Consider the following 18,032-nt stretch of genomic DNA (forward strand, 5'->3'; position numbering starts at 1 on the left):
TGGAAAGCTGAAGCCAGGTATGTAATGTCTTCAAACATCTGCTGAGTTCCTAGGCTGTTTTATAATTACACAATGCCAGCATGCACTTTGTTCTAGTTTTGGTAAGTTACGGTGTGTTTAAGCTTCAGCAGTAGGACCACTCTGACCCATTCTGTTAAATAACAGGTTGCAGGTATACATGTCATTTTTTTTGTCATGCTGTCTTGTGCTACTGAGTTGTTCTTTACTGAATAAGTAACTGGAGATACAGAGTCTCGATGTACATTTTGTGGCTTATTAGTGCTCTCTTTCTCCTATATCCGAGTGCTGTTACGTTTTGACTTCAGGACTATGGTGGGTTAACCTTGAGCTGCAGCCAGGTGCCTGCCCAGCCACTCACTCCCCCATCTTCAACAGGATGGGGGAGAAAATAGGGTGGAAAAGCTTGTGCCTCGGGGAAGGTTGCATACCAGTTCCATCGTGGGTAAAACAGACTAAACTTGAGAAAACTGATTTATGTTGTTGCCAGTTAAAATGGATTTGGATAGAGAGAAACGAAGGCAAAAAAAATTCAAATGCCTCTGACCTAGATGTTTGTGATGCCATTTTACACTCCTTTTCTCTTTTTCTCTGCTTGTCTGGCATTCTTGTCCTTAAATACACTTCTCTAGAGGCACCAGCAATCGTGGCTGCTGGCTTCAGCTGTGCCCTCCAGTGGGTCTGCTGGAGCCCACTGTGTCCAGCCCGAGGCAGCTCCTGCCTCTTCTCAGTGGAGGCCACCCTGCAGCCCCCTGCTGCCAGCACTTGGGCACCTGCACCTAGCACAACCTAGAGATGCCTGGGTTTAGCACTTCTGTCACTCAAAGTAACTTAGAAGTTAACTTTTTGGTTAATAAGTAGTGTTCTAATTGACTTTGTTCATGTTACTTACTCTGAGCATAACAATGGTATGTTCTTATTCCTCTTTGGTACTACTGCATATTGTATTTTCAAATTTGTGTTCAGCTGCAGTGCTGGGCAAGAAAACACCATCGACTAGTTATAAAGCAGACTTAGCTTTTTTTACCTTTACAGCAGCTTTATACTCCCCCTCTGCCTAGGCAGAGACCCCAGGTTGGGCTCCAATGGCCAGACAGGAAGCAGTCCTTGGCAAGAGTGGCTGGGAAGGCAACCACTTTTGACATACCATAATGATTTATATTTATCAAATTTTAAGTAAGGATGTCTTACAAGTATTTCTGGTTCTGGCAATGATATTATGCCAGAACCAGAATTTAGCCAGTGGTACTCGGGAGCTGAATGTGAGAGGTCTGTGTCAGATGGTTTAAGTTCAATGGGGTGGATTACCTTAAATTTCTAAAAAGAAAACTCTGTTGGTTTGTAAATAAATAAAGCTGCTTCTGTTTAACTAAGCTATCATGGAATGCTGCTTACACTTATATCTATGGGACTTTATATTTTTGTGCCAATTGTCTGAACTAAAACAATAAAGTAGACTTGAAAAATAAACCAATTGTCCATGTTTTCATAGGATTGTACTGAATTTTAAAATCTATGACAATAGTTTAGTGTGGTTTTAAGTGAAAATACTGTGTTCAGCTTATGTCCAGGCAAAAATGTGCTGACATCTGTTATCAGAGTTTACAGGTGTGTTTACAGGGCATTTAGAAATGCTTTCGTTCTTGTAAGATAGCTGCTTAGGTAAGATGTCCTTGCCCTCCCTTATTTAATTTACAAAGTTTATTGGAATTGACTTTTATGAAAGAATATCATGGTCCATTTTCCTTCTTGACTTAAAAAATTGTATTTTACTTTGATGTGGAAACCTTTTGCTGTCTAGACTGCCAGGAAGATCTGGTGGTCTGTTGCTCTATTCTGATGGATCAGGAATTACACTGTTGCATGCATTTTTGTAGTTAGATGTATTTAAATTGATAGATTTGGCTAGTCTTATTCTTCTTTCTTTCCTTGCAGCCGATTTATTTTGCACATTCCAAGTGAAGAGAGAGATAATGCAATCAGAGTGTGTTTTCAGATTGAACTTGCCCATTGGTTTTACTTGGATTTCTATATGCAAAACACACCAGGATTACCTCAGTGTGGGATAAGAGACTTCGCTAAAGCTGATATCCTTTTTTTACTGTGATTGTTTTCTGTCTCAGTGGATAAAGTGCAAACTGAATATTGTTATTTCATTATCATACTTGCAAAAGGAAACTGTCAATTTGTGTTATTGATTGTAAGTTAGTATTGCTACTTGTGTGACTTTTGTCTGTCCATTGCTTCCATAATTTTGTGGCATCCACAAAAGAGATGTTTCTCCGACTGCTAAAGAACTGTGGGGAAATGGACAATTTCCAGTCTTTAAGGATTTTTTCCTCATGGTTGCACTGTGGCAGATTAGGGGGGTTTCAGAGATGAGCTGTTGGAGCTCTTCATGATGTTCTGTCTCATTAATTTAATTCCTTTCTAAGTAAATAGTGACATAAATGTTAATATAGCTGAGGGTGGTATGTATTTGTTGGAAGTGCTGACACTTGCTCCTACAAAGTGGAAAACACAAACAATTCTGTTGATAGGGGAGAGGATGCATTTATCCTGAATTCATATGTTTGGCTTCTTTTTTTAATTGCTTACAAGGGCCACTGGAATGTACACTATATAGCCCTTGATGGAGGAGAAACTTCTGGCTTTCATCCAGCAAGTGTTTGACTTTTAACCTTTTCCCATATGTGGAACTAGAGTTTTGCTTCTAACTTTCATGGTAATAGTGTCTGTGGTTTCATTACACAAAATACTTCACAATATTACTGTCTGTGGTTTCACTACACAACATCTCTGTTTGAAAACAAAGATTTACTTTGAAAAACTACAGCATTTATTTTAACAATAAACTGTAAAAATATGATAATTTTTGGTTGCTCAATATGATGTAGTTATTTTTTATTTTAGGTATGGTTTTAATTATAAATTTACTTTCAGTCTGAAAGAATTGTTCTGGTAATTGTAGGCAGTGAAGGAAACATACAATGGAATAGATGTTATTTGTACATTTCACAGAATCAGCTCAGTTGGAAAAGACCTTTAAGATCAAGTCCAACCATTACCCCAGCACTGCCAAGTCCACCACTAAACAATGTCACCGAGGGCCTCATTTACACAGTTTCTGAACACTTCCAGCGACTGGTTTCACCACTGCCCTGGGCAGTCTGTTCCAATGCCTGAGCACCCTTTCGGTGAATAAATTCTTCCTACTATCCAGTCTAAATCTCCCCTGGTGCAGCTTAAGGGCATTTCCTCTTGTCCAATTGCCTCTTAATTGGGAGAAGAAACCAGTCACCTCACTCCATCCTCCTTTCTTGTCCCCCCTTGAGTCTTCTCCAGACTAAAGACCCTCAGTTCCCTCAGCAGTTCCTCATTGTGTTCCAGACCCTTCACCAGCTCTGTTGCCCCTCTCTGGACCCACTCCGACACCTCAGTGTCTCTCTTGTATTGAGGGGTCCAGAACTGAACACAGGATTCAAGCTGCAGCCTCACCAGTGCCCAGTACAGGGGGATGATCACTGCCCTGGTCCTCCTGGCCACACTATTGCTGATACAGGCCAGGACACAATTGACCTTCTTGTCTACATGAGTATTGTGGTTTAAACTCAGATGGCAACTAAGTCTCATACAGCCACTTGCTCATTCCCATCCCTGTCCCCCTGCACCTATGTAGGATGGGGAGGAGAACTGGAAGAATGTAAAACCTGTGGGTTGAGATAAGAGCAGGTTAATAATTGAAATAAAGTAAAATAGAAATAATACCAACAATAACACTACTGATAATAAGGAACAACAAAAAAAGCAAAATGAAAACTCAGAAAACAGCAGCGATGCACAATATGATTGTTTGTCTGCACCCACTGACTGATACCCAGCCAGTCCCTTCCAGTTAGCTCCCCCCAGCTTATATACTGGGCATGATGTGCTGTGGTATGGAATACCCGTTTGGCTAGTTTGGGTCAGGGGTCCTGTCTGTTCTTCCTCCTGGCTTCTTGTGCCCCCCCTCACTGGCAGAGCATGAGAGACTGAAAAGTCCTTGATCAGAGTAAATTCTGCTGATAAACAACTAAAACATTGGTGTGTTACCAGCATTGTTCTCAGACTGAAGCCAAAACATAGCACTGCACCAGCTACTGGGAAGAAGAGTAACTGTCCCAGCTGAAACCAGGACACTGGGCACAAGCTGGCTCATGTTTATTGGTGTGAATCAGCACCCCCAGGTCCTTTTCCACCAAGCAGCTTTCCAGCCACTCTTCCCCCAGCCTGTAGCATTGCATGGGGTTGTTGTGGCCCAAATGCAGGACCTGGCACTTTGCCGTGTTGAACCTCATACCATTGACCACAGCCTATCGATCCAACCTGTCCATTTCTCTCTGTAGAGCCGTCCTATCCTCCAGCAGATCTACACTCCCACCAAACTTGGTGTTGCCTGCAAACTGAGGGTGCACTCAACCTCCTTATCTAGGTTGTCAGTAAAGATACTAACACTGGCCTCAATACTAAGCCCTGGGGGACACCACTTGGGACAGGCCACCAACTAAATGTGACACCATTCACCACAGCTCTGCCATCAACCAGAGTTTTACTCAGTGAAGAATCCACCTTTCAAGGCCATGAGCAGCCTGTTTCTCCAGAATGCTGTGGGAGACACTGGCAAATGCTTTACTAATGCCCACAGCCTTTCCCTCATCGACCAGGCAGGTCACCTGGTCATAAAAGAAGATCATGTTGCTAAAGCATGACCTGCCCTTCATGAGCCCGTGCTGACTGGGCCTGATCCCTTTGTTTTACTGTATGTGCTTTGTGGTCTCACTTGGAATCATCTGCTCCATGACCTTCCCCAGCACTGAGGTCAGGCTGACAGGTCTTAGTTTCTGGGCTCCTCCTTCCATCCCTTTTTGTAGAGAGGCACCACACTGGCTAACCTCCAATCCTCTGGGACCAGTGCCCTAGACCAGGACTGCTGATAGATGATGGAGAGTGGCTTGGTGAGCTCCTCTAGCTCACATTTGCCAGAAATATTTCTGCTGCAGTGTTGTATTTTTAAGTACTCTGCTATGCAATATTTTTATTCGGTAGTATAATTTTATACAATATTATACTTTTACTAAGGGCTCGTAGATTTGCTTTCAGAGTTTGAGTTACAAAAGATGTTTTCTCTGCGCAGTGAGTTTTGGAGAAGTGTATTAGAATTCAGATCTCTCTAACTTGATGCCATTTAAATAATTTTTTTACATAGGAAACAAGTAAAGATACTGCTCTGTAGTGTAATGAGTGATTGTGGGAAAAATTTAACTCTGCTTCAAACAGGAGATGAAACTGTATTTTTATCTGTCTTTAAAATGAAAAAGTTCAAAACAACTGTTATGTGGATACTTTTTCTTCAAAATTAGGGGAGACATTCCTTCAAACAAGTCTTGCTCCGTCTTTTTTTTTTTCTAATTGTTTGTGTTAGAATTACCAAATGACTTGATGCTTTCTTACCTTTAGAGTTGGTAATGGATTATTCATAATATTTTTTACTTCCAAGAGAATATATCTTGTGAGCACTTAGGGGTGGGAGTGTTGTTATTGCAAATGTTGAATGGGTATCTCTTATGTGGTTTTAAACTGGATGCTTAAGTTTATTTTCCTTAATATGCTGCTGTACTCTTCAGTCACTGCCCTTTTTTACTGCCTCAAGGTGAAGACGTACAAAAGGTTTTAGACGAGTGGAAAGAATACAAAATGGGAGTACCAACCTATGGTGCAATTATCCTCGATGAGACACTTGAAAGTGTAAGTACAGAATTAGCTGTAAAGGGCTGGAGGGAAGGATGGCATATGCTGGCAGAAGTAATCTTTTTGTTGTTTACTTTTTTTCATCTGGAGGAAGAAACAAGTGCTTCAGCTTCACAAAGATCAGACAGTTACTTGACACTGTTGAGTGTGTACAGAAGTATATGGGAGACAATAAACACACTTTCAATTTCCACTTTTTTTAATTATTTAAAAATAAAAGTTTTGTTTAATTTTTATTCAGAGTTGCATGACCCTAGGAAAAAAAAAAGTCACAGTTATTGTTAGAACACAGGTTCCTTCCTGCAAGCTGAAGGGAAGAGATCTAACAGAAATTGGTTAGAATAGTAGGTGTTTGACAATTGCATTCCCTTGCATTTTGCAGGTTCTTCTGGTTCAGGGCTATTTAGCAAAGTCTGGTTGGGGATTTCCAAAAGGGAAAGTAAATAAAGAAGAGGCTCCTCAGGACTGTGCTGCTAGAGAGGTAAGCTGTATTTTATTCCCTTAAATTTAATCTAAGAAAGGAAAATTTTGCTGAGAGCAGCAGTGTGTTGGATGAAAAGCCACTTTACTTAGATATCTCCTTAATGAGCTCAGGTAAATAAATACTGTATTCTTACAGGAGTCTTACACTATAGCTTTCAGTGCTTTTCTGAGTTTCAGAGTGATAATCAAGGGTGGATGATTATATAATTTTAAATCACTGTCAGTGTTTTTAATTGTTTTGCACTAACTTGTTAAGTGAGTACTATTTTTAAAGTTCTTTGCTGAACTATGAATGTACTTTTAAGTGTTATTTTTTGGTGCTTAGGAATCTTACGTACTTTATGGCTTCTGGAATATTAATTTCAAGGGCCACCGTGGCTATAAAAAGGTAGAAGAACAGGAGTTTAGCTTATGTACACTGGACTATGTAAAGAGGCTAAAGAGTTGAGTTGGAAGTTGTAAAAGATTAACTAAGAATTGTGAAGAACTTTACTTTCCTATTTTCAATGATGCAGAAACAAGGATCAATGTATATGGAAAATGTGAAAAATAATCTGTGGATTTATGGCTGGTGGAGACTTAGGTAGATAGTGAAGCTACATGTTAAAAATAGCCTGTAAAAGAATATTTATGGTATAAACTCAGTGTTCACGTAATATAATGCATTGAGAATTTTTGAGAGAGAAAATTAAGATGAACATAGTAAGAAGCGTTAGTTTTCTTCATGGTTGGACTGAATGAGTATCTGAGAAATCACAGATTTTTATTTTAAATATACCTATCACAGATGCATGAATGAAAAAAATCCATATTTATGATTCCCTGTTGGTACTTTCTATACCACTCACATATTTAATATGGACTTTGAAGAGCAAAATAAGGCATTATATCTTAACATTCCATTATTATACAATGAACACACATGAAATACACTTTCATGTTAGCAGTTACTGATGTCCGAATGTAAAACATTACATAGTATTAGATGACTTGCCAAAGAGTGAAACACCCGAGCTACAGGTTCAGTGGGCTGTCACTGCAGAACAAAAAGGCTGGGGAAGGATGAGCAGAGACTTATTAAGGTTAATTTGTTTATTACTTGTATTTCCTGTGGAGATTTTGAGGACTAGGAAGTTTCTAAAAATGAATATTTACTTAGCAAGCTTAGAGGCATAATCTGATTTAAAATACTAGGTGTCTTTGACATAAGCTTTTTTATATTATAAACCTTGTATAAAGAATGTTGTCAAAAGTACATATTTCGATGTAAGAGTTAGAGCAACCTGATCTGGTGAAAGATGTCCTTGCCTGTGGCGGGGGGTTGGAACTAGACGTTCTTCGAAGGTCCCTTCCAACCCATACCATTCTGTTAATCTGTGATCCTTCACTGTAAGACCATAATATTCACTGTAAAACAGAAAATGGTATTTTAAAATACTGTCTTTCTGGTAATCTCCAGCATATTTTTTTTTCTTTAAAATAGCTAACAATGCAGTTTTAAGTTTGTCAATGTGGATGTGCAGCTTGAATTTTGTTGTGAATGTTTTGCTACCTTATTTCTGGGTTTTGAAATGAATATAGAAATGATTACGTGTGTTGGGGTAGAAGGTTCGTGAAGTAGAATATTTGTTGAAAAAAGATGAAAAATTGATGTGCAAGTAAACCTGGCTAGAATTTCAAGATGTTCTTACTCCCCAAATAGCAGGTTTTATTGTGAATAAGTTTTCCAACCATCCAGCAGCATGGAGGAGCAGCTAGAGACTCCCCATGGATATTAATTAATTACTACATGAAGGTGTAATAGAGTAATTTTAACTTTTATTACAGGTCTGTCTGCCTTGAAGAAATGTAAAGAACATAGGATCTTAGATTCTTTTTCAATTATTTAGTGTATATCTTTGTGTAAAGGCTTGTTTTCCCCAGCAGTGGTCTGCTTTCATAGATAGATCTGAAAAACAGTCATTCCTTCTCTTGTGGTGGTAGGTTCTGAAAGGATGAGTCTGAATACACACACTGATTTCATAGAATCATCTATGTGCTTCTCAGGTGTTTGAAGAAACTGGGTTTGACATAAAAGATTATATCTGCAAAGAAGAATACATTGAGCTGCGAATTAATGATCAATTAGCACGCCTGTACATCATTCCAGGAGTTCCCAAGAACACAAAATTCAACCCCAAAACCAGAAGAGAAATTCGGGTATGTATTATCTCATTTGAATCTATAGGAACCTTGTTACAGAGTTTGTTTTTTAAAGCTAATGGTCTGTAAAATAATGGAACTTCCAAGCCAGATGGATACATCTAATACAAGGTATAAATGGTATCTTTGCATTGTGTAGGGTATTGTCAATTTCTTGTTGTGAAAGATAGAAGCAAAGACTAGGGTAGTAAACTTGTTAGAAGCTTTGTTTCTGATATCTGTAATTTTGAATTTTCAGTATCTTTCTTGTATTGCATCCACATCCACATATTTTCATGCAGATAGTGCTACTGAACTGGGCATCTGCCTTTCTAAACAGAAAAATCATACTTGTAGTTGACTAGGCAGGATTGTCTCAATGTCTTGCATTACAGACCTGTTTCCAGGGTATGAATTAAAAGATGATGAACTTTGTGTTTTTTTTAAAAAGTAAATACCACCCTTTGTGTAACAGTGACCATCTGTGTGGGGTGATGAAGAGTTCTTACGATGACAGATTTCTGTGTCCCTGCTGAAGCACTGTCTTCACCTGGTCTAATACAACTGCGCATGCCATTTTTGTGTTCCCTATAGAGCTATATTGAAAACCTGTTCAGTTTGTAACTTTTTTCCATATTATGCCTTTTATCTGGACATGGGGTTTTGGGGCTAGGTTCTGCAACAGAAAAGCTCATGTAGGTTTTTTTATACTGTATATACAGGATTCCTGATTTTGTTCCCCATTCTGCAAAGTGTATAGCTTTTATAGTTAAAATAATATGGAAATTGTAATGCAAATCCTGTCTTTTACCCATTTTTTTTCTCTTTTAAAACAAAACCTGAAACTTACTCTGCAAACTTATTCCCCTTCTTTCTCATAATTTTTGAACTAGTATAGGTGTTTTGGTTTTGGTGGCATTTTAAATAAGACCAGCAAGAATTGTAATGGCTTTGGAAGTTATTTAAAGCCTCTACCTTTATGTATGGCATTCAGTGTACAGTGGTTTGGTTGGTGTTTGAAACCCTCATTCTGAACTTAGTTGCTGGATAGTACCTTTAATATTTTAGGTGCTGTATCTTGCAATGAGTATATGCTGTACCATCTGTTACTTTGTATTTGAGGTCAGGAGAATAACTCCATAGTTAATTAACCTTTTGTGAAAAACCCTGACATGGTCCCTTAATTAAAGTCTTCCACTACAGTTTTTTAATTAATAGAAATAATTGGTTGATACACATTTGTAATATTATGTAAGACTACAGTAGCGGGTCTTTTCATGTTACTTCTTGTTTTTCTAGAATATTGAGTGGTTTTCCATTGACAAATTACCATGCCACAGAAATGACATGACCCCAAAGTCCAAGCTGGGTTTAGCACCTAACAAATTTTTTATGGCAATTCCCTTCATCAGGTATGTTTGAGATGAGGCAAAGGGTGGGCCGGTGCCTTTCAGACAAGTTTAATTTCTTTAGATTTGTTTTCTAGTAAGTAGGTCTTGTTGCACTTCTCCTTGCTCACAGACCATTGAGGGAATGGATTTCCCGAAGGAATGGAGATTCCTCAGATAGTGACAATGGATTTTCATGTACAGGGAGCACACCCTCTAGGCCCAACTTGGAGAAAGCTAGGTAAGAACCAGGTCAGTTTAACACCTCTATCTCCTTTCTATAAACCATTGTTCATACAAGTTGCCTGTCCTTCTTCTCTGAGTATTTGTGTTTCAGTATGTCATGGGCTGACCCTGGCTGTACGGCAGGTGCCCACCAAAGCTGCTCTATCACTCCCCTCCTCAGCTGGACCGGGGAGAGCAAATACCACAGAAGGCTTGTGGGTCGAGACAAGGACAGGGAGAGATCACTCACCAGTTACTGTTGTGGGCAAAACAGACTCATCTTGGGGAAATTAGTTTAATTTATTACCAGTCAAATCACATGAGAAATCAAACCAAATCTTAACACCACCTTCCTCCCACCCTCCCTTCTTCCCAGGCTTAACTTTACTCCTGATTTCTCTAACTCCTCCTCACCCAGTGGTGCAGAGGGACAGGGAGTAGGGCTTGCAGTCAGTTGTCTCTGCTGTTCCTTCCTCCTCAGGGGGAGGACTCCTCATACTCTTCCCCTGCTCCAGCTTGGAGTCCCTCCCATAGGAGACAGTCCTCCACAAGCTTCTCCAGAGTCCTTCCCAGAGGCTATAGCTCTCCACAGAGTGCTCCAGCATGGGTCATTTCCATGGGGTGCAGCTCTTCAGGAACAGGCTGCTCCAGCGTGGGTCCCTGTGGGGTCACAAATCCTGCAGCAAACCTGCTCCAGCGTGGGCTCCATTCTCCATGGGGCCACAGCTCCTGCCGGGAGCCTGCTCCAGCATGGGCTTTCCACGGGGTCACAGCTTCCTTTGGGCATCCACCTCCTCCAGTGTGGGGTCCTTCATGTGCTGCAGGGGCACAACCTGCCTCATAATGGTCTGCCCCACAGGCTACAGGAGAATCTCTGCTCTGGTGCCTGGAGCCTCCTCCCCTGCCTTCTTCGCTAACCTTGGTGTCTGCAGGGCTCTTTCTCTTTCATGTTATCAGTCCTCTCTCTAGCTGTAGTTGCTCTTGTGCAGTAACCTTTTCCTTCTCAAATAAATTATCCCAGAGGTGCCACAGCTATAACTGATGGGCTCATCATTGGCCAGTGGCAGATCTGTCTTATTGCTGGCTGGCACTGGCTCTGTTGGACATGGGGGGAAGCTTAGGGCATGTTCTCACAGAAGGCACCCCACTACCAAAACCTTGCCATGCAAACCAAATATACAGTAAAAGAATGGGTTAGTAAAAAAAAGTAGAATTACAGGCATATCTCATAGGACTGTAAATGGGATGAGAAGTTAATTAATGTCATGATACCCCTTTCTTTGGTAAATCCACATGTCAAAACAGATAATTTCTAGAGCCACATCTTTGGGAATTCAAAAACCAGAAGCTAGAACACATAGATAACTTTCAGTGCTTCAGTGTTTTTTGCACTTCCACACAAGAAAAATAGGATACTTCAAAGTAGGTCTGTTAAGTACCATCAGGGGTAGCTAGCCAGCTAAAATCCTGTGGGGGTCAGTAGGGGAACAGATGCTGCTGGCTTTTGATTCAGCTGAGTGAAAAGTGGTAGAGCAAACTTTAAAACCCGTAGGCCCAAAGAGAAGGCTATGCTCCAGTAATTAGACCAACACTGACAAAACCAGGACAAATCCTAACATGGACCTAATCTGCTGTCAGTGCAGAACGTAGGTTTCCTAAGAGCAGGCAAAACAAATTTTCATGAAAACAGTGAGCATTATTAGGGTTTCCACTTTTAGGTTACTTAAGCTTGATTTCCAAGTTGTTCTTAAAAAGAAGAAAATTCTTTCATAATATTTTTTCTGCTGCCGATAGATTTGAAGTTTTGTTATAAACTCTGTCCTGGGTTCAGCTATAACAGTTATTTTCCTCCTTCTTAGTAGCTGGTGCAGTGCTGTGTTTTGGCTTTAGTCTGAGAACAATGCTGATAACACACTGATGTTTTAGTTTTTGCTGAATAGCACTTACTCTGATCAAGGACTTTCCAGTCTCTCATGCTCTGCCGGTGAGGGGGGGCACAAGAAGCCGAGAGGGAGCAGAGACAGGACGCCTGACCCAAACTGGCCAAAGGCGTATTCCATACCACAGCACGTCATGTCCAGTATATAAACTGGGGGGACTTACCTGGAAGGGACTTATCGCTGCTTGGGTCAGGCTGGGTATCAGTCAGTGGGTGCTGAGCAATTGTATTGTGCATCACTTGTGTTTATTGTTTTTTCCTCCCTTCCCTTTTTAGTTTTATATCCTCTCCCCTTGTTATTTCCCTTATCATTATTATTATTGGTGGTAGCAGTAGTGGTTTGTATTATACCTTAGTTACTGGACTGCTCTTATCTCAACCCGTGGGAGTTATATTCCTCTGATTCTCCTCCCCATCCTGCCCAGAGCAGGGAGTTAAAGGGGGATGAGCAAGCATCTGCCTGGTGCTTAAACCACAGCACTCTCTTTTCCTATACCAGATCCAAACTTCGCTGCAATCAGCAGGTGTTTACAGATGGCTTTTCAGGAGAGCAGTGTGTGAAGCCAAAACAGCCACAGAAGCCATATAATCAGACTGAGATGGCTGAAGTTTTGAAAATAAAGGTAGGATGTCTCTTTGGCAAACATATGCACCTGGACAATTTAAAACAGATGTCTTTGTTCATAAGTATTCCTCTCTGGATTGAAAATACTGAATTTTGTCACAATAGCATGCAAAGAAAAAGGGGGAAAGAAAAATTTTACGGATTCTTAGATTTATCTGACATTAGAGGTGGTGGGTATCAGGTGGTTGTTGTGTTGTTTCAGGTATAGACAGTAATTACTACTCACCATTTTGGTGTCCTCCATGTACCATTTTGAAATATTTTGGGTATCAATAGTATATATATATCAGTGTAGGGGAACTCACTGAGCTGAATTTGTTGTGTAATGCAGCATCTGTGCAAGAGAGACTGAGTAACAGCTGGTGACGCTTTGTAACTTGAGTGCAGGTTTAGTTATTTCCAGTGCCTCCAGCTTGTCTTCAAAAGATACATGTTTTGAGGTTATTTGGAGGACAATTTTAGCTGGTAAGTGTTAGTGCAATGATTTTCAATGCTGCCATTTAAACTCAACTCCTTATTACATTTTGGACTTAATAGCAGAGTCAGAGCTTGAGAAGCAATGGCAGAAAGCAGTATCAAGACACTCCCAGCCAAAAGAAGCGAACAAATGGAGTCCATAGTCAACCAGTTAAGCCAAATCATACCTTGGTAAGAAACATGTGGTGGGTGTCTCATTAACAGGTTCCAATAATGCTTAACAAATGTTCAGGCCAGTGTCCTGCTGAAAAAGAGCACATATCTATCACAAGTATATTTGATCAGAATATTTGGTATGTGTTTGTAGAAATACGGTATTTCTTACCTTGTGTGCATATACATCTGTAGACAAGCATAGTAAACTTCAGAGTTCACATTTTGGAAGGAAAGACTTACTGAGCAGTTGAAAATTTGCCAGCTGTTTCAGTAGATCATAAGCTTACCAGATTCTTTTCAGGTTATAGCCTGCTATGGTGTGTCATAAGAAGTCAGTGCAGTATGTGTCTTTTTTTATTCATGTATAATATATTATTGTAAGCATGGAGTTTTGTTATGCAACATTTAGATACAAAGTGGTAATGCATATTTATTATTTCCCTTTTCTAGCAAAAATATTATGATACAGACTTGACTTGAACTGCAGAATCTCATAGAATTTTTTAATCACACAGTAGAACTACAGCAGTTTGTAAATTCCAGTATGACGTTCTTGTTCTGTTGCCTTTTCCCTGCAGTAACTAATTGTCTTTGTCCCCGCAGTTCTGCTGGCTGGGAGAAGACTCGCTGAGATATCTCTCATTTTTAAAATACAATGTCTATTTCACACAGACACTGATACCCACCCTCTTTTACCCTTCTTTATGGCTCTCCAATCCTACTTTGTTAACTGTTGTGCAGCAGTGAGCCCTAGTTCTCCATGCTGCTCAGCTGGCTCGTCCAGGCTTTAGTTTTGCTTGTTTACAGGCTGTAAACTAGATTCTTCCCATTAGGGCTTGTGGTTATTACCTTCTCTCTGTTTTTCATGTAAAAGTGCAGAAACCATAAATTCTTGTCCTGTAAAACCTTCAGTGTAGCAAGAAATGCTTGTTTGTGTTTGGGTCTAAGAATAAAAAGTGAAAGAATTGACTGCCCAGAAATTTGGATGTATAGGAAAAAAGTGGCAGGGGAGTCTCTAGGATCTTGAGGGAAACAAGTGTAACTGTTAATACTCCACAGTTACATTGTAGGGTCTTTACAGACTTTTCTAAATACTTCTGTGGTGTTTCATATGCATTTTCATGATTGTCAGTCTTTTGAAGTTTAAGTATTTCATGTCCCAGTGATAATTTTCTAATACAATTTGGAGGCCAGGGAACTCTTAATTCACACAGATTGTGAAGTGCCATACTTTTCTCTGTATACATACAGCAGCATACCTGGGGCTAAAACTTAACTCCTCCCTGAAAAATTCCAACTTTGTGTCTGTAATGCTTGCTAATTTAATAGGCAGTAGTAGTGTGTTTGAAAGTGTATTCCCCTTGCTTTCTGGGACAAGCCAGTGAAGGAAGGTCTTGTACATGTGCAGCTTTTATTCCACACTATCATATGCAAGACCTTTCCAGCTTAAAAACATTTAGAAAGCACTGAAAATTTTCCTTAAAAGCCTGCATTGTAAAAATTATTTGTTGACTGTTAAAAGGTTGCATGCTTCTGAAAGACTTGTAGATTTGAAGCATACTTACTAGATAAAGCGACATGACAGAATTGTAAGTAACATAATTCACACACCAGGAGGTATATCAAAGTAAAGGTAACCAGCATGCCTTTTAGCTGATGTTTAAGCTATACCCCCAAGAAATAGCATGTCATTTCCTTATGAAGTGTATAATCTACGGTCATTCTTTTAACCAGAAATGTGAAAAAAGGCTTAATCCAAGAAGACTTCAAGATAACTTTGAAACAGGCAAGTGCAGTCTGAATTTTCATCCATTGTCATGTATTACAGGCTGAAGGCACCCGAATAATGATGGTTGTGGGTTTTTCCTTGTATGCTAACCTACCAAATGCCAAATCTTATAAAGCCATAGTTCTTAAGGCAGTGTGACTTGTTGTGGGCTGGTTTAGTTTTTTGTTGCTGTTGTTTGATTTAAATTTAATTAACTTGTATCCTGTTTCATGTTGGTTTTGCAAGTCTTCTTCTAAATTGTGAAGACTGTCAGATTAAACCTGGTGGCTGAGTAAAAAGTAACTCAACACTGGTTTAGGAAAATAGCATCTGATTCAACATAATGCTGGTAACTGAGTGTTGGTTCCCGGCTTTCTGTTCTGCTAGTAAGAAGCTGCAGTTGGCATTGTACTACTCTGGAGAGTGTACATTGTTCTTCCTGCTCAGAAAATAGGGCCATATTTCTTTTCTTCTTATTACGGAATAACTTGGAAATTGGCAGCTGTGGGCAAAGCTGACTATCAATAGCCAAAACTTTCAAAAGTGTCCCCAAATTGCTATGACTTGGAAGATTTGTTCTAACCACTAGATGACTTGTAAATATGGTTGAAATACCTTCTTCTGTTTATGACCAGACATATAGATTTTGTCATAAGTATTAACTGAATATACATTTGAGGTATGGCTTTGTATTGTTATTGATACTCTTACTGATAACTGTGTGTTTAAAATTCATTTCATGCTGTTTTCTCTTTAAGCAGATGCAACATATGAGATGTGTTGCTCCGGTGAAGATCCACTGACAGAACAAGTAGAGAGACAATCTGTGGCATGCAATGGCCATTACAAATTTGCTTTCTCATCAAGAGCTTTCTTGAGTTTCAAGTTTGACCATGATGCCATAATGAAAAGTTTTGACCTCTGACAGTGAACTTATTAAGAACAAAAATTAGACTTGCCTGTTGCAATTGAGGGGTTTTTTTATCCAGCCTTACTCTTTCTCAGGAGTTTTTTTGGTTTTATTTTGTTTGGTTTTAAATGCAATGCAGGGACTGACTGGTGGTTTGGAAGGGTTTGTTCTCTTTGTAGTATGGGAGTGGCATAGTCAACTGTTGCACTTTAAATGCAGTATAGCCTTTGTCCACGGAAGTACCTTTCCAGTGTTCGGTTCACTTGTTCCTAGCTGTGCATTAAAGGGCATTCTTTTATTATTTTTTAGTTGTTATTAAACTTGCCAAGTCTTTTGTAGAATGTCATTGATTTTAACTGTTAGGGTATACCAGCTTGCTAAACTTCACCTGCTCTGATGTAAATTATTGGACCCATTAAGTCATTTTTGTGTAGTACATTGCAATATTACGGCAGTGGCAATGAAACTAACTGATTCTCAGAGGACTCCTTCGTCCTAGTGATTTTGAAACCAAGTTGCACATTTCAAACCTAGCTTCAGCCTGTCATCCTTTCTCTGTCCCAGTTGCTTGCCCGGGACAAATAACTTCCCTCCTTCACACTGATAGCTTCTGATGGCTGGCAATCAGTAGTACTTGGAGCCAAATGTATAGCATGTTGACTTCTTTTACCTACTCTGCCTCTGTCTTAAGTAAAGATACATTCTTTACTTAAGTAAAGAATGGCAGAATTTAGCCATTCAAAGTGTCTAGCTTCAACTCTTATGCACTGACCCCAGCAGGGTAAGAAGTTGTGAAATATTGTGTTATCACAGATGCAGCTACTTTAAAGAAAGCAAAGCTTAAGCTTTGTCTTTCAGAGGTTACTTGTGTAGAATTTATACTGAATGTAAATAAGCCTCTGTAGATCTTGCTGAGGAGGAAGGCAGGTGCATGGATAATAGAGTCACTGTGTGACACTAAATGGCTTAATCAGGCTTGCAATAACTATTCTAAGGGTGTCCAGTATTGTATTCTGTGCTGTTGTCCTCAGTTCTCTTGTGTAGTGTAGGCTCTGTATATATCCAGTAGTATTGAATTGCACTGGCAGTTGTTAGCATTTAAATGATGTTATTTTCACTTATTTTCAGCTACAGTGCTCTCTTAGTTAAAAATATTAAAGACGGGGAGGGGTAGGGGGGAAATGACACCCCAGAACTGTGGTGACAAATGGTTAACTCGCCTTTGTGATCCAAGTTAAGAGGGTCTGACCATGTGCTTTGCAGTTGAGAGAAGTGCACTGAAATAATTTGTCACTGCAGCTTGTGGTAGCGAGCATGCTGTCCCCCATTTAGAAATGGACTTTTCTCTAAAATAACCATGAATGATTAGTAACTTCATAGGTTGATGAACTACACCCTTGTCTCATCGCAGTGTATTATTGCTCATGCACTGTGTCTTTATGCAACTTGTGTCATCCAAAAACAAAATCCTGGTCTTCCTTCAAACACCCTACTTCATCTACCCTACCTAATCTGTTACCTAGTGCTTTTTCCTCAGAATAGCTTTAGAACTGTCTTCTGGTTTATTTACTTGCCTGGCACCATGTGGTTTGGGACTCTTAATGCTGTAATAATCTTGGTGGTGGAAATGCTGGACTTCTGTATCAGTCAAGAGGAGAAACAGACTGCAGCATTTCCGCCTTCTGGAAGACAAGAGTCCCGAGGGCCTTGTCTTTCAAGACCAAATGATGAAATAGCTCAATCTAGCTTTGTCTCACTTTGTAAAAAGAAAAAAAAAACTATCCAAAGGTCTGTTCAAAACAGTAAATGGCAAAAAGCAGTAATTGAGAAGGTGGGATAATGCTGGAAGAGGTTATGTTATTCAGCTTCAGGTGAAAACTACTATTTAGTTACTTCTTTAGTGCAAGTAGTTGATTTCCCAGCAAAAGTGCCTTTACTCACGGTGAGGCAGAAGTTTGTATTCATAACCTTAGGCTGCTACTGCCTGTGGAGTTAGTAAGACTCTCCTAAGGCATGATTAAATATCAGGCTGTGGAAATCTTTAATAATTAAGTTGACTTTTCAGATAAATTAGT

The 18,032-nt window shown here is 39.7% G+C and overlaps 1 protein-coding gene across 1 annotated transcript; it reads left to right on the plus strand.

Annotated features, from left to right (window-relative positions):
- The first annotated feature begins 1,954 nt into the window (after positions 1-1,954).
- DCP2 (decapping mRNA 2) lies at positions 1,955-15,972 on the plus strand. The gene is made up of 10 exons (XM_010010691.1): positions 1,955-2,105; positions 5,675-5,802; positions 6,188-6,286; positions 8,335-8,487; positions 9,769-9,881; positions 9,991-10,098; positions 12,521-12,644; positions 13,187-13,294; positions 15,014-15,065; positions 15,809-15,972. Exons 1-10 carry the CDS (start codon positions 2,051-2,053, stop codon positions 15,970-15,972), a joined length of 1,104 nt encoding a protein of 367 aa, XP_010008993.1. The 5' UTR covers positions 1,955-2,050.
- Positions 15,973-18,032: the final 2,060 nt, after the last annotated feature.

The sequence above is a fragment of the Nestor notabilis genome, unplaced genomic scaffold, assembly GCF_000696875.1.
Source record: "Nestor notabilis isolate BGI_N333 unplaced genomic scaffold, ASM69687v1 scaffold6053, whole genome shotgun sequence".
NCBI lineage: Eukaryota > Metazoa > Chordata > Aves > Psittaciformes > Psittacidae > Nestor > Nestor notabilis.

Bases quoted from the DNA above. Each gene is read 5' to 3' on its own strand.
- DCP2 (XM_010010691.1), top strand. From the start codon at position 2,051: ATGCAAAACACACCAGGATTACCTCAGTGTGGGATAAGAGACTTCGCT. The intron at 2,106-5,674 runs ATATCCTTTTTT...ATGCTGCTGTAC, and splicing joins AAGAGACTTCGCTAAAGCTG to TCTTCAGTCACTGCCCTTTT. The intron at 8,488-9,768 runs GTATGTATTATC...TTGTTTTTCTAG, and splicing joins AAACCAGAAGAGAAATTCGG to AATATTGAGTGGTTTTCCAT.